Source organism: Miniopterus schreibersii (assembly GCF_964146895.1).
Source record: "Miniopterus schreibersii genome assembly, chromosome: 12".
In the NCBI taxonomy this organism is placed as follows: Eukaryota; Metazoa; Chordata; class Mammalia; order Chiroptera; family Miniopteridae; genus Miniopterus; species Miniopterus schreibersii.
Window position 1 is genome coordinate 69,995,707 of NC_138112.1, and position 25,147 is coordinate 70,020,853.

A 25,147-nucleotide genomic window follows, 5' to 3' on the forward strand; every position below is an offset into this window, starting at 1 on the left:
GCTTCCGTCAGAATCCTAGGATTTAATCTCTTGAGCCTTGTGGTTTGTTTTTCTGAGCCTGGACCTGGTCCCTTACTTTTGAGGCTCATGAACACTGGAAGGGCTCCTCTCCAGGCTTGAAGCCAAAGCGCCCTGCCGCTGACCCAGAGACTACAGGGCCCAGGACCTGCGGCTGGGAAGGAGCAGAGATACATCCTAGGAGCTGGGATGCGGGGCTGCGCTCCAGCCCGCACACGCCCTGCTGCTGCGCGCCCGGAACCTTTGTACGCGGGCTTTCCGGAACCCGGAACTCTTGGGTGTTGCACGACGGCTGGCCAGAGCCGGTTGCCAGGGCGACGCCCGCGAAGATGGCTGCGGCTGCTGCGTTGGATTCCGACAGCTGCAAAGCCGAGAGGTGAAAGCAGGGGCGCTCTCGGCCTCCTTTCCTGCAGACGTGAAGAGGGTGCCCTGGTTCCCGGGATGGGGGCTTCTGCGGTTCTTGAGCAGCGCTGGCTTTCCTTGAAGGGCTCTTAGAGATCAAATAGGGAAACTGAGGCCCAGACGGGTGTGTGTGTTGCGGTCACTGCGTCAGTGGTGGAGCCTGGGCTTGGACTCAGACGTCCTGTACCCCCAGTTCGGGGCTCCCCACATCTCCCTCACGGTTTTGTTCCCCTCCCTTGATGCTCACTCCCCAACTCCTTCCCTCCTCTCCCAGCAACGAAGCCAGTTCCAAATGGCTGGACGCACACTACGACCCCGTGGCCAACATCCACACCTTTTCCGCCTGCCTGGGTGAGTCAGAGACCTGGAATCCCGGGTTCTGGGGAGATGGAGGAGTCAGATAACGGTTCTGTAGTGAAGCCTCTGGGGTGCTGAGACCCTGACTTATGGCCCTTTTGTGTTTTCTAGCGCTGGCAGATTTGCATGGGGACGGGGAGTACAAGGTAAGGTATCACCCCAGCAGAAAGATAATGCCAGAACTGAAGGGAAAATGCCAGAATTGAGATTTCCTGGAGGCTCCAGAGAAGCTCAGCATACACTGAAATTCATGAGTACTCTGAAGAAGCACATTTAGTGTTAAATTTTATCTTTATGTGGAAGGTGAAGAGATCCCATAGGTTTCATAATTCAGATTGCAGAAAGTAAAGCAGAACAGTTGCTGCTGGGGATTTGACTAAGACAAAGCCTCTTAATTTTGTTAACTTGACATAATTCTTTGCTAGAAGGGCAGGCACATCCCTTGGTTGGATGTGAGGTGTTAGAATCTGGAGGGGAAGTAGAAGGAAATTGAAGTAACTTTTATGTTTATCAAAAGGGCATAGATTTTAAGGTTAGCCGTGAGCTGATCATTGTTGAAGCTGGATGATGGGTATTTGGGGGTTCATTATAGGAGTCTACTTTTGTGTATGACTGAAAATTTTCCATAATAAAAGGTTTAAATTTAAATTAAATTATTATTTTAAATTAAAATATGAAGATAAATAAAATGTAAACAAAGAAATAAATAACTTTAAAGGCACAGGTTAGCCCTGGCCAGTTAGAGCATCAGCCTGTGGACCAAAAGATCTCTGGTTCAATTCCCAGTCAAGGTCACACACCTTGGTTGTAGGTTCCCTGTACCCAGTCGGGGCATGTGTGGGAGGCAGTCAATCCACGTGTCTCTCTCACACCCATGTTTCTCTCTCTCTCTCTGCCCTCTTCCTCCCTCCCTCCCTCCCACTCTCTATAGAAATCAATGGAAAAAATATTCACGGGTGAGGATTTGAAATATATATAAACGGACAGGTTCTTTGTTTTTATTTATTTAGTCCCTATCTGAGGACTTTTTTTTATTTTTTATTTTTAAGAGAGAGGGAAAGGAAGAGAGAGAGAAACACCATGTAAGAGAGAATCATCGATTGGTTGCCTCCCATACATGCCTGGACTAAGGATCAAACCTGCAACCTAGGTATGTGCCCTGACCAGGAATCGAATCCGTGACTTTTCAGTGTATGGGATGACACTCCAAGCAACTGAGCCACATCTGCCAGGGCTAGGCACAGTTAATTTTTTTTTTAAGATTGAAAAATATATTGGGCTAAAGAAAGGAAGTTAACATATATTGAGTATCCATTTCTGGACTAGCCCCTCTTCAAGGTATTCTCAATACATAGATAGTATTGATCCCCATTTTCATTAATGTGAAAATGGATTCAGAAAGGCTAAGTTTACTGTTTGTAGAAAGTGGCAGACCTGGGTCTGTCATATTCCAAGTTATGTATTGGTTCCTTACATAGCTCAACCTTTGCCATGGGCAGTGAACCCACAATGGGCGTATTAGGTGAGCAGCTAAAGGATAGCCCTGGAATCATACCGTACATGGAAAGTAGAGTAGGATTTGTTGCCTTTTGCCCCCAAATTCCTAACTAAAGCATTCAGCAATTCAGCGAACATACAGTGAACCCCTACAGTGTGTCAGACATTGTGGAGACACTAAACTCAGAAATGAGTCAGTACACAGGTGGGAGAAGATTGAGACACTGTCCTTAATTTATCTGTGATATTAACTGAACACTAGTGTGTACTTGGCATTGGGTTTACAGCAGTAAAGGGTAGAGAAATCCAATCCACTATCATGAAATGTTAAATGCTTTGATGTGATAACTTTTTTAGTGGCTAGTTTGTTTACTGTTGGTTCCCAACATCTAGCCCAGTGCCTGGCACAAATTAGGTACTTGATAGATGTTTGTGGGGTAAATGAATGGGTGCTAAAATAGAGTAAATGGAAAGCATTATAGGAGCACCAGTGAGAGAATAAAGAAACCTATCTGGAGGCACCAGGAGGCAGTTACATGTGAAATAGGTGTTGAAGGATGAATGAAGGCACAGAAGAGAGGAAGAGGAAGGCAACCCAGTATCACAAGCAGAGGCACAGAGGCACACTTGGAAAGAGTACATTTGGAGTTAGAAGTTGAGGCCAGTGTAAAATAGTAGTTGAGGCCCCTGGCTTTGGATTCAGACAGACCTAGGTTCCAGTTCCAGCTCTACCACTTACTAGCTGTGGGACTTTCATCTAACATCCCTAAGCAACAGCTTCCTCATTTGTGAAAAGGGGCTAATAGTACCTACATCATAGGCTGTTGAAAGGACTAAATGAACCTCCGGGCACACTCCTGGTACACTGCGCATGCTCAGAATCCAGACGTCGTGTGGCAGCCTGCATTCTGGCTGGAGCATAGCATGGGTGGGGAGGTGACGGAAAGCAAGTTGGGAAGCAGGTCAGAGGGGCCTTGAAGGCCTCAGTCTGGAGAGTGAGCAGCTGCAGTGACTTGCAGGATGGGTTGGAGGGTGAAACACAGAGACTGACCCTGGCCCTTGGCTCAGTTGGTTGGAGTGTCGTCCTGCACACCAAAAAGTTGTGGGTTTGATTCCCAGTCAGAGCGCATACCTAGGTCGCAGGTTCAATGCCTTGTCGGGGTGCATGCGGGGGTCAGCGATCAGTGTTTCTCTCTCACGTAAGTGTTTCTCTCTCTCTCCCCCTCTTTCTCTCCCTTCCTCTCTCTAAACATATCCTTAGGTGAGGATTAAAAACATACACACAAATAAACAACAGAAACTGAAGATCTTGGCCACTTTCACAGAGCACAGTCTACTCTGCATTCTCGCTACTGCTTCCTTAGTTCTGTTCCCATTTGGAAATCAGCCTTGGAAGCCCAGATAGGAGTTCCCAGTGCCCCCTGACCTCTGCCACTGTCCCGGTGTCTAGACAGTGGCAGGCACGGAGCAGGCCCTGAAATGTTTACTGAATGAATAATGAAAACTCCAGCTGCCACCTACTCCTCACTCACACTTGCCAGGTTCTGTAATTCATTTTCTCACTTGATTTTCACTGCAAGTGTCATGAAATTGATATTCCCATTTTGCTGGTGGGAAAACAGGCTCAGGAAGTTTCATCAACTTTCCCAAGGTCACAGAGCTTGCAGGCCTCATTGCGAAGCATTCATTGTTGTGTGGGAGTGAATGAACATGCACCAGCAAAAAGACTGAGCCCAGGAAGAGGGTCAGTGGCAAGGTCTTTAGACTCTGAGCCTGGAGTAAGCCTGCCTTTCTCTACAGCTGGTGGTGGGGGACCTTGGCCCAGGTGGGCAGCAGCCCCGCCTGAAGGTGCTCAAAGGACCCAGAATAATGACCGAAAGCCCACTGCCTGCGCTACCAGCCGCTGCTGCCACCTTCCTGATGGATCAGCACGAGCCCCGAACACCGGCTCTGGCACTCGCTTCAGGCCCCTGTGTGTATGTTTATAAGAATCTAAGACCCTACTTCAAGTTCAGCCTGTCCCAGTTGCCTTCAAACCCCCTGGAACAAGATCTTTGGAACCAAGCCAAGGAGGTAAGTGATGTGGGGGATGGGAACAAGAAGGCAAAGTGGCAGCCACTGGGTCATCCTCCTCTGCCTGGCTCTGGAGCTCACAGGCTTTACCTTCTCGTACTGTCACAGGACCGGATCGACCCCTTGACCCTAAAGGAGATGCTGGAGGGCATCCGGTGAGAGCCCACCTCCACTTCAAATGCACCCCACCCCTCCTTCCTCCTTCCCAACTCTCATCCCAGAGCTCTTGGTCTGACCTCGGGGCCCTGTTCCTCAACTAAACCTGCCATGGTTGCCCCTTTCCTTGCAGGGAAAAGGCAGAGGTGCCTTTGTCTGTACAGTCGCTCAGGTAAGCGCCAGGGCTCCGGAAGCTCCAGGGGAAGGGAGTGGCTGAGGAGTGGCCTGTGGAGGACAGGCAGGCCCAGGGCATGCAGCTGCCGATTCTCTGTCCAGGTTTCTGCAGCTGGAGCTGAGTGAAATGGAGGCATTTGTGAACCAGCATAAATCCAAGCCCATCAAACGCCAGGTAACACCCCTTCTCTTTTTATTTCCCCATAAAAATTATGGATAATTTTTTTAAAACCATGTAACATCAGTGGCAAATTCTATAACAAAACCTGACTAGTTTCACTTTGCAGTTTCCCTTCCACCTCATGCCACTCAGATATGACCACAAAGCTGCAGGGCCTTCTAGTTTCTAATTAACAGGGACAGCTTTGAGTTGATCTATAGTTATATAACTTTATAGAACTTTCATTGTCTTAAGGGTAAAGGTAATATAGTCTCATTAGAGAAAATTTGGAAAATAGGGAGGAGTATAAAGAAGAAATAGAAATGACTACAGTCTCACTACCCAGAGGTACTCACTCTTACTGTTTGGTACATTTCTTTCATAAATATGCTTTTATATCCTGTTTCCCTTGGCACGTAGCATGACATGTTAAGCATTAGTCTTTCAGAACTACATTTTTAGTGGCCACTTGATCATTTCATTGATTGTTCATTATCTTGTTTAGGGCTTATGTAACTACCGTATTCCCACGCAGGCCATCGGGCAAGGAATGCTCCCTCTTATTCTCTTCATAGCCTTTTTGTTAGTTGTACATATATATATATGTGTGTGTGTGTATATATATATATATATATATATATATATATATATATATTGATTTCAGAGAGAGGAAGGGAGAGGGAGAGAGAGAGAGAAACATCAATGATGAGAGAGTCGTCATTGATCGGCTGCCTCCTGCATGCCCCTGACTGGGGATCGAACCTGCAACCCTGGCATGTGCCCTGACCGGGAATCGAACCTCGATCTCCTGGATCCCAGGTTGATGCTCAGCCGCTGAGCCACGCCCAACTGGGCATTAGTTATACTTTTAATGGCTTCATTGGTGAACCTATTCACTGATGAACTCTAGTGGTCCCTGACCTAGGGACTGACCCTTAGTCCAGAAACAGTCTCCCAGAGCTGCTCTCTGCATTTTAGAAAGCCTCGTGAGAGCCATCCACTTTCTGTAGAGGTCACTTGAGCCAAACACATTGACCAACACAGTCCTCAGCTTTTGGATAGTCTTAGACCAATTCTGTGAGAAACAGATTCTCCCCTGCTGATCAGCAGCTCAGATCCACAGTTGTCAATATCTTTGAATATTTCTAAAATCAGGAAGTTAATTAATTGTTGCTCAAAAGATGCAGTTTGGGGTAGGGGGACTATCTTTCCAAATGTGTGTCATGGTTACATGATCAGGAACCACTAAGTTCCACCTTTCTGTAACCTTTCTCCTTCCACTTGGCATGAGAATGATTCCTCTTTGTTAATCTTAAAGATAATCACACAATGAGCAGCTTTACCCAAAGAAACATTTTAGTCCTGCTAAAATATTTCCATAGGAGAAATTCCTAAACAAGGGATCATTCCCTTCTCTTTCGTTTTCTCTCCAATCACAAAAGGAACATGTGCCCACTGTAGAAATTACAATGAAGCACAATGAAGAATTTCAACATCGCTGTGATCTTGTTGCCCAGAGATAACCAGTGTTCATATTTAAGGGGTTAGCCTTTCAGCATGTTTTTCTATTCATATATTTTTTAAAGTGGGATTATACTAATGTAACTTTTCACCTATTTTTTCTCTCTTAATACATTAGAAGTATTCTCCCTGTCATTGAATCTTCTTTTAAAATGTGATTTTTTTAAATGACTGCATGGTTTAGGATCATATGGATAGTTCATAATTGACTTAGACAATTCACTTTTGTTAGAAAGTTAGGTTTGTTGCAATAAACACCTTTGTACAGAAATCTTTTGCATCTCTGATACTCTTCCTCCTGTGGTATCCTGGGGGCACCTGGGAGGAATAGTGTATGGAGATCCTGGGGTGACCCTGGAGTCCTTCTTCAGACAGTCATCACCACTATGACCACCTTAAAGAAGAACCTGGCTGATGAAGATGCTGTGTCCTGCTTGGTGCTGGGCACTGAGAACAAGGAGCTCCTGGTGCTGGACCCGGAGGCCTTCACCATTCTGGCCAAGGTCAGTGTGGGGCCTGACACTGGGCACACCTGAGGCCCAGGCTGCTCCCCCACATCTCCTGCACCCAGTTCTTGGTAGTACATGCTCATTGTAGAAAAATTATAAAATATAGATAAGCATAAAGAAAAAGTATATATCCCAAGATCCCACCACCCACAGATATTTACTATTAAAGTTTCATCATATGTCTTTCCTAACATTTTTATATTTAGACAAGATATATACTATATATGTTTTTTACAAAAACGGCCTTGTGGTACAAGATCATGTAACTTACTCTTTTCACGTAGCAGTAGCTCATCAGTGCCTTTCCACATCTATATAAAACCTTTTCAAAGGCCACACAGTATCCATTTTATAGATGTGCCATCATTTATTTACCCTGTCACCTATTTAGGTTTCAGTTGTTTTCCGTTTTCACCATTATTAACACCGCTGCAGTAGGCTTTCTGGATTGAACGTCTTTGCGTGCTTGTTTAAATGCTTCAGTAGGATGCATTCCTAGAAGTGCATAGTTTAGTCCAAGGCTTGTGCTACATATTGCTGAGTTTCCCTCCAGAAAAACTACGAGTTTAAACTGACCAGCTGGGTATAGTGAGGAAGTTGGGACTTCAAACAAGGAACTGACTTGGAGAAGTAGGTTCCTTCAAGGTAGGGAAGGACTGGGGCTCCAGAGAAATCTGGGTATTCAAGCCTCTTCTTTGCAGATGAGCCTCCCCAGTGTCCCTGCCTTCCTGGAGGTTTCTGGCCAGTTCGATGTTGAGTTCCGGCTTGCCGCTGCCTGCAGAAATGGGAGCATCTATATCCTGAGAAGGTAGCCACATGGTCTCTGGGGCCGGAAGGAACATCTCAGATACCTGGTGGTTTGGGGGGTTTGCAAGATGAGTGGGGATTTGGGGCTGGAATGTGGGAATGGAAAGAGCTGAGAAGTTTACACAGGAGGCTGAGCCCAGGAGCGCAGAGGGTATCTGGAGGCTTGTGTGATGGGGGCTGGCAAAGTGAGATACCAGGCTGGGTAGCTGTAACGCATCAGCAATGCAATCTGAAGTTGGAAGAAATAAAAATAATTTCTCATATCTGTTATATTGCTTTATAGGTATGTGACACTTCCCAGGACAGTAGTTTGATATTCCTTCACCATTCATTTTTTAATTCAGAAATGTTTTTGAGCATTGTATATAAGCACTGTATAAGGAAAGTACTGATGAACAAAATAAACATAGTTCCTGCCCTCATGGGAAGGCAGATATTAAAGTCAACAAACCAAGATAATATTGCAAATTGGATGCATGCAGTGGAGGGAAAATACAGGCTCAGTAGGAAAAAGTAATGGAGTCAGGGCAATCACTAAACGCCTGTCTGTGGAAATGACTGGAAGGTGAAGAAGGGGCCAGTTGTTCACAAAGTACAGAAAGAGTGTTGTAGGCAGAGGGAACTTAAGCAGACTCAAGGTGGGAAAGACACTGGCATGTGCTGCTCGAGCGGGGTGGGCAAGGAGGGTGGACAGAAGTGATGTGGAGACCAGGCTGACTCATGCAGGACCCATTAGGATGTGGTCAAGATTTTGGATTTTATCTGAAGTCCAGTAGAAAGCTGCTATGAGATTTTAATCAGAAGAATGACGGGATCCTTTTGCATGTTTAAAAGATTACTCTGCTGGGTGGAGGGTAGATTGGCAGGAGGCCTAGAGACCAGTGGAGGTTCTCGGCTGGGACATGATGTTGGCCTAGACTTGGTGATGAAGAAAAGTGGGCCATAGCCTGTGGTTGGTAGGCAGGAACTACCCTACTTTCTGGGTAAGAGAAACTAAGATTCAGAGGCCAGGACACAGGAACAGTGCACTTACACAGAGCAACTCCGTGCTTTTCTGATAAATTACTAATCGCCTAAGTCCGCTAGCCCTTCGTCTAGCTTCACTCACTGTAAAGTCAACTGCCAGGGTATCATACAGATCACTGCAGTACAGGCGGAGAGAGATCAGGAAGGAGAACACACTTCATGTTATTCAAGGTCTCACAGCTACCAGGTGGTGCAGGTGGAAGTAATACTATGATCATCTGCCTTGGGGCCGGGACGATCTGTGGGGCTTAGAAAGAGGAGGGTCAGCCAGGGAGGGAGAGAGGGTTTCTCTGGGCTGGGAGAATCTGTCTTTACTCCACAGAGACTCCAAGTGCCCCAAGTACTGCATCGAGCTGAGCGCCCAGCCTGTGGGGCTTGTCCGGGTACACAAGGTCCTGGTGGTGGGCAGCACCCAAGACAGCCTGCATGGCTTCACCCACAAGGTGTGGCCTCCGGGCAAGCACCCCACCCCACCCCTCCACGCATGTCTCCCAGGTCCCCCTTAGCAGGGAAGCCCTTCTCGTGTCACCTTCCCAGCAATTCCAGCCACCCACTCTTTCTGTTCTAACCCCTGAGCCCCCTGCAGACATTTGGCTGCTCCCTCCCAGGGTAAGAAGCTGTGGACTGTGCAGATGCCTGCTGCCATCCTGACCATGAGCCTGCTGGAGCAGCACTCCAGGAGCCTGCAGGCTGTCATGGCAGGGCTGGCCAATGGAGAGGTCCGCATTTACCATGACAAGACCCTGCTCAACATCATCCGCGCCCCGGTGAGCCCTGACTCCTTACCCCACCCCCCTCTCTAGGGCTGCTTAGCTCCCTCTTTATTCCACTCCATCCGCAGTCCTCGGCTCTTAATGCATTTCAAAAACATTTGTTCAAAAACATTTGCTGAGCACCTCATATGTACAACTCATTGTATGGGGGATAAAACAATGACTAAATCCTTGCCTTCGGGGAGCTTAATATCCAGGTGGCAGCCAGCCAGGACACAGTTAATTCAAATACAAGACAGACAGAAGCCAAGTGCTGAAAAAGCAGAGCAGGCTGAGTATTGGGTGGTAGATAAATGGGGATGGAACTCACGGGACACTTCACAGAGCAAGGGACAATTCAACTGGCCTCAATGCAGTTTGCCAAGTGGCTCTGTGGAGGAACAATATCCCAGACAGGGAACAGCATGGACAAAGGCTGAGAGGCACGAGTATTCTTGATTAGGGAACCCAGGTAGTTTGATGAGTTTGGACCAGAGATTTTTAAACACTAAGTTGTGAGTCATTAAATCAATTTAATGGGTCACAACCAGCAACATAAAAAAATTCAGTGTATATTACGTGTGAAACTTACGTATGTGTGTGTACAGAGTGTCCTATGTCAAAATAGAAAATTTGAGGGCAGGTGTGTCCGTTGGGAGAGGTAAAGAGTGGAGAACTGACAGAAGAAGCAGGTTGGAGTCACATGTGGAAGGGGGACAGGGAGGACAAGAGCCATGGAAGGTTTTATAGAAGAGAATTGACATGACCATGTTTGGTTTTGAAAGGCAGCAGAGGCAGCCATGAAGGACAGGGTAGGAGAAAGATGGGCTGACCCCCAAAAGGCCAGAGCTGCTTCAGAGGCAGCATTGCCCTAAGGCCTCGCCTCACAACTCACATCTGGGGTCCCCCAACCTTATCCCTCCATCCCCAATCTTGCTCTTTCCAAGATACTTTCCCAGATAAACTCAAGTGTCTCCACCGTAGGACGCAGTGACCAGCCTTTGCTTCGGCCGTTACGGGCGGGAAGATAACACCCTCATCATGACTACGCGAGGTGAGGGGCGTCAGACCTGGCAAGGGTTTTCAAATTGGAAGTGAAGGGGACAGGCCAAATCCTGGGAAGAAGAGCAGGTGGAGGTGAGGCACGGGAGGACCTAGGTGTGGAAAGCAAGGCTGGCAGACACTGGGGACAGCTCATCGTGACCTTGGGGCGAGGCCCTGGGTTGGATTGTGTCTCCGGTTCACCCAGTATCCCCAGTGCCTGCCACACCACCAGGAACATCACGCTAGTCAACAGATAACTGTGAAATGAATAAATTAACTATGGTAGGAGGTTATTTAGACAGACTTCATTCCTCCCTGACACTCAGAGTCAAGGCAGCGAGACCAACATGTACAGAAATGGGTCTATATGAGGCAGACTGTTGAGGGAAGAAAAACTGAGATCAGGGTGACCGGGGAGGACAGACCTTTTCTGTTTCCACTTCCCAGGTGGTGGCCTGATTATCAAGATCCTGAAGCGAACAGCAGTGTTTGTGGAGGGAGGAGGCGACCTGGGCCCCCCACCAGCCCATGCCGCAAAACTCAGTGTGCCCCGAAAGACCCGGCTTTATGTGGATCAGACTCTGCGAGAGCGGGAGGCTGGCACTGGTGAGACTCGGGCTGGGCTCTGCCTCTTCCTCGCTGCTCTGAAGCAGCCAGAGTTGGGTGAATGCTGCCTGGGGCCTGAGCAGTGGGAGGAGGCCTGGGAGAGCTGCGTGGGCTTTGTGCCTCTGGCAGTCCAGGGACAGCCTAGGAGGTACATCCTGCCTACAAATAACTGTACCCAGGAGGAAGGTGCTGTGGGTGAGGGCAGGAGCCCTTGGAATTCAGGGGGAGTGGTCGTGTCTAGGTGCAGTTCTCGTGAAAGAAGCCGAATATGACTGAGGTTCTTCCTTTCCTGTCAGTTTTTCCTGCCATTTATTCATTCGAAACCTATGATTATGCCCGCCTTGCACCAGGTGACTTGAATTAGCTCCTACCCAAGGAGCTCAGGCTACCTGCTAACAAGGAAGCGGGGAGTGGCCAGCATCCAGGGTCAGAGGCTGGGCTGGTGGCCCTCGGCCCTCCCTTGGCCCACGTTCCCAGCCTCTGTAGACCCTGCACACTGTGCCTTCCCCTTGTACTCTCCCCTCCTCACTTCCAGCGGCAGCCCTTTGTGTCTCCCCTCAGCCATGCATCGGACCTTCCAGACTGACCTCTACCTGCTGCGCCTCCGGGCTGCCCGCGCCTACGTGCAGGCCCTCGAGTCCAGCCTGAGCCCCGTATCTGCTACAGCCCGGGAGCCACTCAAACTACACGCTGTGGTGAGCACCCAGGTGTGGGGGGAAGTCAGCAGCCTCAGGGCCAGAGTGGCAGAGGTCAGAGGTGGGTGGGAACCCTTCAGCCCCAGAGCCGATTCCAAGCCAACTAGGTTCTGTTCCTCTCACCCACTGCACCCTCTCACCTTCCCACAGGCTCTGTGAGAGTGCGCTCACCTTCTCTCCTGCTGCGCCTCCTCCCCGCAGCTGGCTGCACAGGGACAGGCTCTGTAGCCCCTCATCCTGTGCTGTGCCTCAGACAAGCCCCAGACTTGGGGCCGGGCACACAAGTCTTCACCTTGGGATGTTTCTTCCCAGGAGCCTGGAGGGACCCTTCCCACTATGGCTCAGGGAAGAAAGCTGTTCGTGTCAGTAACTGTGGCTGCCCAAGGTGTCAGGACTGCAGGGTACAGGGAGGGGGCCCTCCTGAGGTTTGCACAGGCACCAGGAGGAGGAGCCCACACACCCAGACACAGGGGCCTCGAGTTCATCAGGGCTCCAGCCGGGTCTCAGTGGGTCCCCGAGGTGTGCCCTCTGTCCCAACTGGGTTTCTGATTTCTCTTTCCCGAAAGAAAGTGGAGAGAGAGGAATAAGCTACAGAGCAGCTGACGGTAAGAGGGAGGAAACTGAAATTGACGTGGATACCACAGGTTGAGAGGGGAGGTGGGCCTGGCCCTGGGAAGAGGGGCAGCGGCAGTGGTGGGGACACAGGTGGAAGTTGGGGCCTGTGTCCCGAGGCCAGCTCTTCCGCTGACCAACTTGCCCAGTGGCCTCTATCAAGCCCCTTCCCCTCCCCGGCCTTTGCTGATCCCTGTACCCACTGGCGCCAACCTTCTGGGCCTTTTGAGGGGTACATGGACAGTGAGAACAGTTGGAGGGGGACTTGACATTGACGAGGAAGCAGGCAGGCAGGGCCAGAGCACTTTGTATTCCACGCCCAAGGCCATTTGGTCCTAAGGGCTTTCTCTACCCCCTCCACCTTCCACAGGTTCAAGGCTTGGGCCCCACCTTTAAGCTCACACTTCACCTGCAGAACACCTCGACAGCCCGGCCCATCCTGGGACTGCTGGTCTGCTTCCTGTACAACGAGGCACTCTATGCTCTGCCCCGGGCCTTCTTCAAGGTGCTTGACCTACCTCCGTGAGACATGGAGTGAGAAGGTGGGGTTGGGCCTGATGAAATGCCCACAGAGCCTCCACTAGGTGAGGTGAGGCCTGGCAGGTGGCTGCAGCCACAGGTCAGGCTAGGGCACAGCAGGCGCCTCTGGGGGAGCACCCAGGACCCCTCAGCTGCCTCATTTCAGCCTGCATGAGGTCTCAGAGCCACTCAGCAAGTGCTGGGAGAACAGCTGAGCCAGGTCCCTCTGTGTCTCTCCCAGAAGCGTGTTAATGCTGGTGGGGGGGTGGTCCCAGAGCCCACCCTGCTTCACAGCCTCTCCTGCAGCAGCTGTGGGAGCCTGTCTCTGCTTCCAGGACAGTCTTCCACAGAGTGAAGGCCTGGTTTTCCCCGGGCATGAGGGCTGATTTCCTAACCTCTTTGTCCTGGAACTTAGGTCCCCTTGTTGGTGCCAGGGCTCAGCTACCCCCTGGAGACCTTTGTGGAGAGTCTCAGTGACAAGGGCATCTCAGACATTATCAAGGTAGGTTGTCATTGGCACTGCCTGGGGAGGGCAGTGGGAGAGCGTGTGGACAAGGCCCCCAGGTCGCTGCCTGCCGGGTGGGGGGTATCTGCACAGTAGAGGCCTCTCAGCCTCCCCATCCCTTTTGACAGAACCCTTATGGCCTGTCATTGGGGCCAGTGCAGACCAGGCCAGGCTTGGCCTTTGCAGGGAGCAGGGGCTAAATGGGGCATGATCCCACTGCTATGGGCACCTTTTGCACAGGTGCTGGTGCTTCGAGAAGGCCAGAGCGCACCCCTGCTGAGTGCCCACATCAACATGCCTGTGAGCGAGGGGCTGGCAGCTGCCTGACCCCTGGGCTGTTGTTAAAGTCCCTGTGGAATCAGGACCAGGAAGATCCAGCCCCTTCCACTGAGCTGGGCAGTTAGTGGCCCAGGCCACTCCCTGTGCAGCAGGATGCTGGACGACAGCTTCCCTCTCCTTGCCTAAGCTCCCTTTTCTCACCACCCTGACTGCTGGATGACCTTTAGCAGCAGGTCAATGTACCCAGGAGGTTCAGCTCCGTTCTTCTCATGAAGATGCAGGCACTGGCTCACTGGGCTACTCCATCCTTTGCACTTTCCTCCAGAAACCACATCAGGTCCCAAGGAAGAGCTCTGAAGTGGTCAAGGTGAGATGAGGGGCCCAGGCCCAGCCATGTCCTTTGCCACTCCCCTGAGGCACATCACTCATTGCTGCTGGTCCACGCTGGAGTTGGCTGGGGCCTGGCCTGGGACAATCAGAGGATTTTCTTGGATGAGACTGAGCCCCCAGTTGCTCCCTGGGGTTCCAGAGGCTTGGCTGCTGCCAGTTCAGCTTGCAAGAAAAACACATGCTCTGATCTCCCCTCATGAACTGAGCAGGGGCCCTTCTTTCTATTCAGGGGGCCCAGACAATAGTTGCCTCCCTGTAGGGGGCTTTTCTGAAATCTTGGGCTCAGTCAACGTCTCAGGCCTGCGACACTCCATGCAGAGGGCCAAGGGTGCCCATGCAGGGACCTGGTGGCCCCCGCCCCAACCAGGGTCCTGAAGAGCACACAGCCACTGCTCCTGACTAGAACAAGCACCCAGGATAGGAAGGCTCAGCTAGACAGAGCAGAGAGGGCGTTGGAGGGTACAGCAGGGGCATTTCTGGGGCCCTGGGAGGTGGCACAGGAGGCAGAAGCCCAGAGCTGCCAATCAAGATGCTCTTCTATGCCCTGGAGCCCAGAGCAGTCCTATGAGTGAAAAGTTCACCTGGCAGTGATTAGATGGAAAGTATGAACCAGAGGCCTGAGTGAGGCAGAAGATAGAACAAAGGCACATGTTTAGCCCTCAAGGGCCAGAGACCCACAATGTGGCCCTCGGTGCCTCGGAGCCCTGGGCAGTCTGCCTGGCCACCTCACAGCTACTGGGAGGCCACTTATGAGCCAGGAGCCCTGTTCCCGGAGGACCTACCTCTTCCCCTCTGTGACCAGGAACAGCCCAGTGTATGGTGACAGCTCAGGCTTGTGGGAAGTAACCCAATCCCCGGGGACCTCAGTTTCCCCTTGTGTAAAATGAGACAGTTTGACCGGATTCAGCTCTAAGATCCTGTGAGCTTGGCAGCCCCTCTAATGGAATGAGTCAGCTCCAGACAAGGGGTACAGAAATAACTGCCTCTGTGCCCAAGACACAGTGAGGGACTGGGGTGACAGCCCACAGCCACTTCCCCAGGAATGCATTCTGGGGCCAGGTTAAGAGAAGCAAGGGGTCTAGACCAAACAAGAGCCCCCACTCCTCTGTAGGTCCAGCCACTCGCAGATCTAGACCAAGTGGGTGAGGACAGTGAAGGGTTTCTGGGTCAAACCAACTGGGGCACAGGCGGAACCAGCAGGAGGTTTAACCTGGAAATGGACAGATGGGTAGAGGGGGTGTCACTGTCAGTCAGAGAGACTTCAACTTAACCTGAAGAGCTTTCTGAGAGAGCTTGTCCAAGAAGGAAGGGCCTGCCCTAGAAGGCATAGCCCCATCACTGGTGCTGTGTCACTGGGGCTGGGTTGTCACTGCTCAAGTGGGTATGCTGAGCCAGATGACCTTACAGTCCCTTTCACCCCAGTCAAGTGATGATCTGTGTGAACTTGGAACAGAAATATCTGCTCTGGGTTCTCTGCATAGCTGTTCACAGTAAAAGCAGAGAAACTGCTCCATGCACAGCAACTAACATGAATGTATCGGAGGAATAGCGTGTACTGTGACTAAAACACGCGACTGTGCTGGTGTGGTGTACATGGAGCAACATACAGCAGGAAACTGCGCGGTACGCAGGTCCTCACTAGTTAGGACTCCAGGAAACTGCGTATGTTAAGGATGAGGAGTTGGTGTCTTTAAAAAAAATATTTATCTAAAAACATGTACCTACTTAGTACTATGGAATTAGTTCATATGAAGACAAGAACCTCTTCCCATCCCCGAGTGCTGCTCCCCTGCTGGCCACTTTCAATGATCTTAGCTGTTTATTTCTGTGATATGCTTACACTAGTCTCGCTTGATTTGTCAATCTCAGACACTATCTGGTGGCTCCCTGTCATAACAGATGAGGCTTTGGCTCTCCTGTGACAGCACCCCATCCCCTCCTTCTCTCCAGTTTTAAGTAAATTGATACTCAGTTTGGATTACATTGTATATTACTATGTGAAAGTTAATTACTTCGAGCCAAGAACTGGGCTATCAGTAAACTACTTTTGGGGTACTTTTTAATTTTTCATGGGATTAATAATTACCCTGTTTTTTTTCATTTGCTTAGTTTTCTGTGTATACCAGTTGCTAATTCTTCCCCCACCGGGTCTGACAGTCCTTTTTTCTGGACACTTGCCTCCATCTGCTGCTGCAGGGAGGACTGGGCGTGCTCTAGAGCTGCTGCAGGGCAAGTCTCCCGGGCTCCCTTTGCTGGTCCTGGGCCAGCGCCCGATTTCTGGGCCCCTCCTCCATCACTCTGTACCCCTCATCTGGTGAAGCATATCTGCAGGTACCTTCTTTAAAAAGTCACTAAAGTTAGCATTTTTAAGGCACTGTTTGTACAAAATTTTCTTTATTCAATTCATACATGTACGTGATAGTCTGGATCATAAAACTTGAAGTTGAAAATTATTTTCATGCAAGAAGATCATTTTGAAGCAGTGCTCCCGTGTATTTTACCTTCGGTAATGCTCCTGAGAAGTCCCGTGACCTGTGTGCCCTGACCTCTTTCTCCGAGGCCCTGAAACGTCAGGACCCACCTCAGCGTGTCATTATCCGCTGTGCTGAGGGTGGAGACGCACCTCCTTCCGTGCCGGAACATTTCCCCCATTTTCCCTGTTCTCACTGGAATTCTGATTCAGCCCAGCATCTGATAAATCCGGAGAGAACAGGATCGATCCTCTGATTTTCTTCTCTCTTCTCTCATATTGTCTTTTTGTTCTATTTTTTGAGAGTTTTATCTTCTAGTTCTTCTCTGAAATCGTTTTAAAATGCTATTATTTTAATTCTCAGCTCTTTTTGTTCTCTGTCCAGTCTTCAATTGTGGTCTTTTTAAGGACATAGTTGAGCTCAACACCATCAATCAACTGGATATAACTGACAGCGGTAAACTATTTCACCCACAGCAGAATACACACTTTCTGAGGCTCACGTGGAACATTTACCAAGATAGACCCCATTCTGAGCCATAGAAGACACCTTCACAAACTCAAGAGCATAGAAATCATAGTGTCTGCTGTAAGACCAAAATGGAGTTAACAGGAAAACTCCGTTTCATGTAGATGTTGATTTTCCTCAAACTGATCTATAGATTCAATAGGTTCCACTCACAACCTCAAAGGGGTTTTTACTGGTGGAACTTGACAAACTGATTCTAAAATCTATATGGAAGCACAAGGACCAAGAATAGATCTTAGGGGGTCATACACAGGGGCAGATAAAATGGCCCGGGGGAGCAAAACAGAAAAATGAATTATGGCATATTCCAAGGGTCACTACAGCAAGGAGTGCCCTACAGCCACCACATTAATTTGGACAAATCTCAGAATAACTGAGTGAAAAAGCAAGTCACAGAAGAATAAACACAGTGTGATTCCATTTATATAAAATTCAGAAACATGCAAAACCAATACAAACATGTAATAAAATTACAAAGCAAAGCCAGAGAGTAATTAAGGCAGCAGTGTGTCCTCTACCAGGGAGGCCACAGCAGGGGCGTCAAAGGGAATGGTATCCACTTCTTAAGTGGGGTGGGAGGGTGTTATTTCTCTTTATTTTAGAAATATTTTCTTGCATCTTTTTAATTAAACACCTCCCCCACACACAAGATATCCTGGAGAGGGAGGGGTAACACAGAGGACATGCTCCTGTGCAGCACAGGGTGCCAGGCACCACGTTCCCCAACGCGGGTGAGAAACAGCAATAGAGCCTGCCCTTTGGGAAAACAAAAGTCCTAGCAGCTCAAACCTTGGGGGGCATGGGCAGGGCCGCCAGAAAGAGGGCCTTCTCTGAGGGTTCTTGGCCCGCAAAGCTGCCACGTCACGGAGGACACCCTCAGCACCCTCCTGAGTCCTCCTGGGCTTTCACTTCACCCCACTGTTGGTCCTGCCCCGCATCCCTTCTCTCCTCTGTGCCCCCAGACCCAGAGCTGCTTCCAACAGCCCCCTCCGCCACCTCAGGGGGTCGCTGCTGGGCTGTGAGGTGGGGCGGGCGCTGGAGGGAGGGGCGTTGATTCAGACTGAGGGTCAGTCCCTCCTGTGTCAGCCCCACGCCTTGCCTTCCATGTCGCTCGTGGAATTCCTGAGCGTCTGCAGGGTTCTGGGGGGCAATCTGGCTGCTCTTGGCCCCTCCCTCCGGGGACACAATTTCTACTCTGCTAAGAGAATAAATGAGCCTCCATCCACTTTCCATCTTTCAAAACACCAGGCTCTTTGGTCTACTGCTGTCTCCTATTTTTTCTCCTTGTAAACATATCTTATTTCTTTTCTGTCATTTCAGATTTTATGAGGAAACAGCTAAATGCATGTGCTTAAACCTGCCACATTTAACTCTAGTTACTAGGTTTAAATAAAAAGTTTTAACAGGTAGCTCCTGAACGGCCCGAGAGGAGCATAGCCCTGTCAGCACCACCCCTCACAGGCACTTAAACACCCCGCCTGATTTCTCTGCCTTGATTGTCCCGCTCTCCCTCCCTCAGCTGCGCACGAGTGAAGGAAAAAGCACAAAGGTTTAGGTTCAAACCCTGCCTCCGTTTGGTAGTAAATGACTTTATCAACTCCCAGAGCTTCAAGTTTTCTACCTACATAATTGCTGTCCAGTTACCAGGTTAGCTAGGGAGGTTCAGTGAAGTTGTAGTTATGCTCTAACTCTAAAGCACTGAACTGGGAAAGAATTAGATGTTCATGCCCTGGGTCACTACATGCCGCCCCACCAACGCCACAGAGGCAGAGCCCTGGCCCCTCACAGCCTCAGGCATTCTGTGGTTCCCAGATGTGACAGAGGAACCTAAAACAGCAGCCAGGCAACAGTGAGTGACCAGAAACCCACAATGGAGGGAGTCCAAGAACCAATTGGGCACTTTATTAACCTGGTAAAAGGGGCAGTGCGACTGGCCAAGCAGCCCCTTGCCAGTGGCCTCCACTGCACTTGGGGGCCACTGACAAGCAGAATCGCAGGGCCCAAGCCCTGAGTACTAAGTACAAGCTGGGCAGGGGCAAGGCCAAGGATGGGGCTGGAGTTGCTGAAAGCAAGCTTTAAGTACCAACCTGCCTCCCCCCCCCCCCCCCCCCCCCCCCGAGGCTGGGGGTAGGCCTGAAATGAGTTATGAGCGCCCTCTCCCGCTCCCCCCTTCCTGCACAGCTCTGGCTCTTCCTGGAGTCAAGAAGCCATTAGTCCCAATCAGCTGTGGTCTGAAAGGTGATCCCGTCCCCAGGCAATGGGGAGGCCAGGAAGGGCCAGAGCCAGACAAGGATCCAGCGGGGTCCCAGGGCTGCCTGCAGGTTGTGGCACAGGCCCAGGTCATAAGAGTGTTGGCCCCTAGCCCACTCCCATGTGGTCTGGCCCCGAAGAAGCAGCATCCCATGGAAGAGCAGCCCGGCCCCGCACAACAGCGCACCTGCCACACACGTGTCGGTCACAAAGGCCAGCGCGAAGTGTGCCAGAGACACTCTGCCTGCGAGGAGAGAGCAGAGATGGTCAGGGGGCAGCAGTGGGCCCAGTCCCCCCAAAGCCCAGCTCCTGCCCTCCTTTCACCCTACCCTCCACCATGACGCAGAGCTCACTCCTCCCCCGGCAAACACTGAGTCTGCTTCCTGGCTGCCCAGCTGGGTGATAGGAACACACGAGTGAACCAGGCAGACACACCCCCTGCCGTATGTACGACTCTCATTCATGCATCATGAACTTTGAGCACCTCCCATGTGCTGGACACGGTGCCAGGCACGGCGAATATCAGAATGAACGGTATACAGCACCTCTGACCTCAGGGAGCTCACAAACATTCATGAGATCCCTTCTCAGTTACTTAATTACAGCTGTGCTGTGTGTTACAATGGAAAAGTAGAGCGTCTCATGCCATCCTGGCCCACAGGACGTAAAAGTATCTGCTGAACTATAAGATGCCCTGAAACATTATGCTCAATGAAAGAAGCCAGACGCAGAAAGTCACATATTGTATGATGCCACTTAGATGAAATACCCCAAATAGGCAAATCCATGGAGAGTAGTTTAGTGGTTGCCAGGAGCTACTGGGGGGGGGGGGGGAGGAATGGGGAGTGACTGCTTGATGAGTACATATGGGCTGCTTCTTGGGGTGATGAGAATGTTCTGGAAATGGTGGTGATGGTTGTGCAACACTGTGAATGTACTAAACGCCACTGAACTATACACTGAAAATGGTTAAAATGACGACTTTCCTGTTATGTGAATTTTACTTTGATAAAGAGCCTACGGGGCCCCAGCCAGCGTGGCTCAGCGGTTGAGCATCGACCTATGATCCAGGAGATTGCGATTCAATTCTGGGTCAGGGCACATGCCCAGGTTGCGGGCTCGATCCCCAGCAGGGGCGTGCAGGAGGCAGCCGATCAACGACTCTCATCATTGATGTTTCTATCTGTCTCTCTCCCTCTCCCTTCCTCTCTCTGAAATCAATAAATATATTAAAAAAAAAAAAAAAGCAGGAAATGCAGTTCAAACTTATTAAGAGGCTAAGGGAAGTGGACTTCATCTATTTCGATAAAGTGATATTTTGGGTGGTGCCTGAAGGTTAAGGACATATTTGCTAAGTGAAGAGGGAGAAAACATCTGTTTGAAGATCCTGAAGTAGGACAGAGAGGTGCCTGGGAGACAAGTGAGTGGACGGTTCTGGAAGCTCAGAGAGAAACCCGGGCTGGAGGGATTTGTGGGTAGTTGGTACACAGGCAGTTCGGAGATGCCCCAGAGTGTGTAGAGAGAGCTAAGAATGGCACCTCGACCTCAGCACCACGAAAGCAGGTCCTTAGGAACCAGATAAAGAGACAGGGAAACCGGAAAGGGGAGGAAACCCAAAGTATGCGCTGTCAGAGACACCAAGGGTAGAGAGCCCTTCAGGGAAGTTAGAGGTCAGCAGTTTTATGAGGCTGAAAGGTCTTGTGAAGCAAGAAAACTCGAGGGTCCCCTGGGTTTTGTGGAGATTGAGGCCTGGGACCATGGCAGTCTCTTGGAGGAGTAGGGGGGCAGAAGCCAGTTTGGAGCAGGTGGAGGGATGGGTGAGAGGCAAGGAAAAGCAGCCCATGAGCCCGGCAAGTCCTTGGAGAAGCTTGGCTGCTGAGAGAAGAGCCAGAGGCAAGAGCTAGAGGAAGAGAATGTGGGGGGAAGAAAGGGTTTGGGGGGGGCATGAAGGCAGCCAGTAGAGGGATCTTGGGGAGGCAGGAGGAGAGACCAACCCAGTATGAGGCCTCCCAGGAGGAGAAGCTGAGGGCAGCTTGGCTTAGAGATCTACAGACAGGACGATTCTGTAGGTACCATCTGATGTCTCGTTGTCTTTCTGATGGACTTTCAAGAGATGGGGGCTTAGAGGCCAGGAGAGTGGGAAAGTTTGGGCTGCAGTCATCAAGGGGAGCAAGCTAACGAGAACCTCGGGCAGCCAGGCACAGTGGGGGCCTGTTGAGGTCAGTGGCCAAGAATATAGCATATACCAACCTGCCATGAAGCACCACGCATCTCTGGCAGCTCTCAGCAGCCAGGGGCCGGCATAGAGAAGCTGGGAAGGCACAGTGAAAGGAAGATGGATCTAACAGGTTTGACATGTTGGCAGGAGAATGGGGGGAATGAGGGCTCCAAACTAGACACGGAGGCGGTGAAGGCGGGAAGGTACTGATGGACAGAAAGGTGAGGGCCAGGAGCTAACAGAGCAGGTGTCATGGAGTAAAAGAGTGAGAGACGGATAGAAGAGGCAGTGGGAGCAGAGAGGGGGCGACTGAGGGTGATTTGGGAGATGGCACATTTTGGATTCTGACAAGGTCTGGGATGTGGACATGGGAGTAGGGGAAGGAAGGAAAATGGAGAAGGTGAAGCGGCTGAGTGATTGGGGCACTGAATAGGTGGTTCGCCCAGACTTTCAGACACCCATGATTTCAACAGGGCCCAGGGCTGAGGGGAGGCTGGGCGCCGGAGCCATTTTCAGTGACCAAGGGCAGTAAACAAGAGGCCATGGATGGCTGCAGGGAGGCGGGGTGCAAGGAGGTGCAGCGGAGGGCTTGAGGCTCCGTGGAAGTAGGGGATCATCAAGGAGGACTGCCCAGGAAGCCAGTGTGGGCAAAGGAAGACACTGCCAACCCCACTGGGTCTCCCAAGGCTTCCCCCCGGGCTGCAGGGAGGGGGTCCTTGGGACAGAGCTGGGCTCGGATATAAGGAGACAGCAACTACTCAGAATGGTCAGGGAGTTTAGTAAGTGAGGACAAGGTTACAGAGGGGACTGCATGTGGACATCAGGAGGAAGGAGGCAGGGGAAAGTTCAGAGCATTTTGCAGGAGAGAAAACAAAGAGTATAAAACACCAGTGGGGCTTTTATCTTGGGTGGTGGCAGAGGAAAGAGAAATAAATGTCAACCAGAACCTGGCGTATCAGCTTCCTGATCCAAGTCTTCCCCTCCCAACTTGACAAGACGGGACCTTCCCCTGCCTGTAACTTTCACTGGCTCCCCCCTGCCCAGTCAAGTAAAGGCCATCTCCTCACACCAGCATTCAAGGCCTCCACCATCCAGTCCTAACCTACTGTCCTAGCCTTAATTCTCACAATTCCCATCAAATTACCTTCACTGCTCCCTGCTGAACATCCAAGCCCTCAATTAGAATGGTCCCCTTTAGAATACTCCCCCAGTGAACTCCCACTAGTCTTTCCCCCTCTGCCAAAACCTCCTGGAACCCTTCCCTAATTCTCCCAGGCAGGTCTCTGTACTTGTGTTCAGGCACTGTATTTTACCATACTGAATACCAGGCTCTCCTCACCCCCCCCAAAATAAATGACACTGGGACTGGGTCCCCAGGGTATTGCCAGCAGAACCAGCCCAAAGTCTCATCTCCTAACAGAATGGCCCACTACTAGAGCGTCTGCCTCTCTGTGGAGGCCTCCCAAGCTCCCACCTGTGAGCAGCATGAGCCAGGGCAGCAGGAGGAGGGCAGCGGTGTGGAGGGGTGTGTGGGCTTGCAGCAGAGCTGCCAGGGCAGGGCCCAGCAGCACAGAGACGTGGAGCAGGATGCCCGCACCATGAAGCAACAGGCACAGGAAGGGCCGGTAGTTGTGAAAGCCTACGCAGCGGCCCAGCAGGCGGCAGTGGTGGTCCCGACGCAGGATGCAGATGCGGCAGGCAGAGCAATGCCCGCTGCGTGGCGGCACCTGGCTCTGGCACTGGTAGCAGTAACTGCAAGAAAGGAACCACAGTGTCAGTTCTCCCAGTAGCTCTGAGTTCCCCGTCTCATGCCTGTGAGCCCATCCTGGGGACGCAGAGGTTCTTCATAGGTAAATGTAGGCTGAACACCACTTCCCAGGCCCTCCCAGTTCTAGCACTGCAGGTCTGAGGTCACTTCCAGCTCTGACATCCTTAGTCCTCAGGCCTTTCTCTGGCCTCTAACATCCAGGAGCAAACTTCTGACTTCCTCCACAGTCACCACTTGGCCCAAGTCACCATGAACTCTCACCTGGATTATTGCAACGACCTCTTAACTGATCTTCCTGGCTCTACCTTTGTCCCCTCCTAGTCTCACCCCAGCAGCTAGACTGATCCTTAAACATCTAAGTCATGTCCCTCCTCTGCTCAAAACCCTCCAATGGTGCCCTGGCCAGTATGGCTACTAAGTTGGTTGGAGCATAGTCTCAAGCACCAAAGGGTCACAGGTTCGATTTCCGGTCAGGGAACATACCCAGGTTGTGGGTTTGATCCCCAGTTGGGGTGCATACAGGAGACAACCAATTGATGTTTCTCTCTCATATCAATGTTTTTCTCTCTCTCCCTCTCCTATCCTCTCTAAAATCATTTTTTAAAAAATCCTCAGGTGAGGATTTAAAAAACAAACCTTAAACACAACAACAACAACCCTCCAGTGGCTCTCCATCTCATTTCTAGTAAAAAGCAAAGCCTTCAATGTTCTACTAGGGCTTTACATGTCTAATCTCTCTCCTCCCCTTCTCTCACTCCAGGTTGGCCACACTGGCCGCCTTGCTGTTCCCAGAACGTGCACACAACTGCCTCATAGCCTTTATGTAGTCTGTTCTCTCTGACTGGAACACTCTTTCCCAATTCCTACATGGCTAACTACCCCACCTTCTTCAAGTCTTTGCTTAAATCCCACCTCAATGAGGCCTACCTTGACAACTCTATTTAAAACTGCAACTTGCACCCCTTCTACCCTGCTCTTTTTGTTTCCATACCACCAACACCTTCTAACATTCTATATAATTTGCTTACTTACTATGCCTATAGTTTACCTTGCACATAGTAGGTGCTCAGTAAATATTTGTAAGTGAACAAATGATACCCCTTCTATCTCTCCCATCCAGGTTCTAAATGAGTTCTCTAACAGGCTCTAACAAGCGGATCCTACAGAATCTGGTTCTAACATCTTCGGGTCCTAGGGCCCCACCCCCTGTCCAAGGCTCCCGCTACACCGCCGGATCCCGCGCCCCACTCACGCCCAGCCCTGGCCCAGGCTGCGGCCGGCTAGCATCACGCCTCGGATGCTGGGATCCGAACGCAGGAAGAGCCCCACGTTGCCCAGCAGGTTAAGCAGCTGGAAGGCGGCCAGCGCCAGCTGGAAGGCCCGGGCCAGGGGTCCCAGCGGGGGCGGACCGGGACCCAGCACAAGCACGTAGGCCAGCTCCAGACCTACCGCCGCGGCCCACAGCGCGGTGAGCACGAGGGGAAGCCGCGCGGGCGATCCCTCCGCGCTCCCCACCGCCCAGGGAGGCCCCATGGCCCGGACCCACCGGCAGTCGGATCCGAGTACCCCGCCGCTTCCGTATTGGGGCGGGGATAGTGTCAGACGGAAGTCCACAGCGACCAATGGAAGCCCTGAGGGGTGTGCCGTGAGAGTTTAGGGTCTCGTGGAGTCGCCCGCAGATGCCGAGCTGTGATTGGACGGCCGGATGAGCGGAGAGGGAGCTTGAAATCCTGCTGGCGCTAGAACTCCGTTAGGCTGCGACACTGTAGCACCGCCCACCCTCGGAGGCCCCGCCCACCCTCGGAGGCCC

The 25,147-nt window shown here is 51.1% G+C and overlaps 2 protein-coding genes across 3 annotated transcripts; one reads left to right on the forward strand and one right to left on the reverse strand.

Moving 5' to 3' along the window:
* Nucleotides 1-296: 296 nt before the first annotated feature.
* BBS1 (Bardet-Biedl syndrome 1) lies at nt 297-16,555 on the forward strand. Of its 2 annotated transcripts, none has more exons than XM_081152898.1 (17): nt 297-394; nt 695-771; nt 889-923; nt 4,075-4,347; nt 4,456-4,502; nt 4,637-4,675; nt 4,780-4,852; nt 6,730-6,861; nt 7,569-7,675; nt 9,023-9,143; nt 9,309-9,467; nt 10,437-10,506; nt 10,944-11,102; nt 11,664-11,797; nt 12,780-12,914; nt 13,344-13,430; nt 13,674-16,555. In XM_081152898.1, the coding sequence occupies exons 1-17, from the start codon at nt 348-350 to the stop codon at nt 13,758-13,760; spliced, it is 1,782 nt and encodes a 593-aa protein (XP_081009024.1). In that variant the 5' UTR covers nt 297-347; the 3' UTR covers nt 13,761-16,555. The 2 variants fall into 2 exon arrangements, with proteins under 2 accessions (XP_081009024.1, XP_081009023.1); XM_081152897.1 differs by having other exon boundaries at nt 327-394; nt 3,536-4,347.
* Nucleotides 16,483-24,919, reverse strand: ZDHHC24 (zDHHC palmitoyltransferase 24). The gene is made up of 3 exons (XM_081152899.1): nt 24,590-24,919; nt 23,044-23,321; nt 16,483-19,595 (listed from the first exon to the last, which is right to left on the reverse strand). Exons 1-3 carry the CDS (start codon nt 24,868-24,870, stop codon nt 19,312-19,314), a joined length of 843 nt encoding a protein of 280 aa, XP_081009025.1. The 5' UTR covers nt 24,871-24,919; the 3' UTR covers nt 16,483-19,311.
* Nucleotides 24,920-25,147: the final 228 nt, after the last annotated feature.

What these genes read in the sequence shown, in the direction of transcription:
- BBS1 (XM_081152898.1), top strand. Translation starts at nt 348, where the DNA reads ATGGCTGCGGCTGCTGCGTTGGATTCCGACAGCTGCAAAGCCGAGAG. An exon ending in CCAAGCCCATCAAACGCCAG is followed by an intron (nt 4,853 to 6,729) that starts GTAACACCCCTT and finishes GTCCTTCTTCAG; the next exon opens with ACAGTCATCACCACTATGAC. An exon ending in CCTCATCATGACTACGCGAG is followed by an intron (nt 10,507 to 10,943) that starts GTGAGGGGCGTC and finishes TCCACTTCCCAG; the next exon opens with GTGGTGGCCTGATTATCAAG.
- ZDHHC24 (XM_081152899.1), bottom strand. Translation starts at nt 24,870, where the DNA reads ATGGGGCCTCCCTGGGCGGTGGGGAGCGCGGAGGGATCGCCCGCGCGG. An exon ending in AGCCTGGGCCAGGGCTGGGC is followed by an intron (nt 23,322 to 24,589) that starts GTGAGTGGGGCG and finishes CCTTTCTTGCAG; the next exon opens with TTACTGCTACCAGTGCCAGA. An exon ending in CTGGCTCATGCTGCTCACAG is followed by an intron (nt 19,596 to 23,043) that starts GTGGGAGCTTGG and finishes CTCTCCTCGCAG; the next exon opens with GCAGAGTGTCTCTGGCACAC.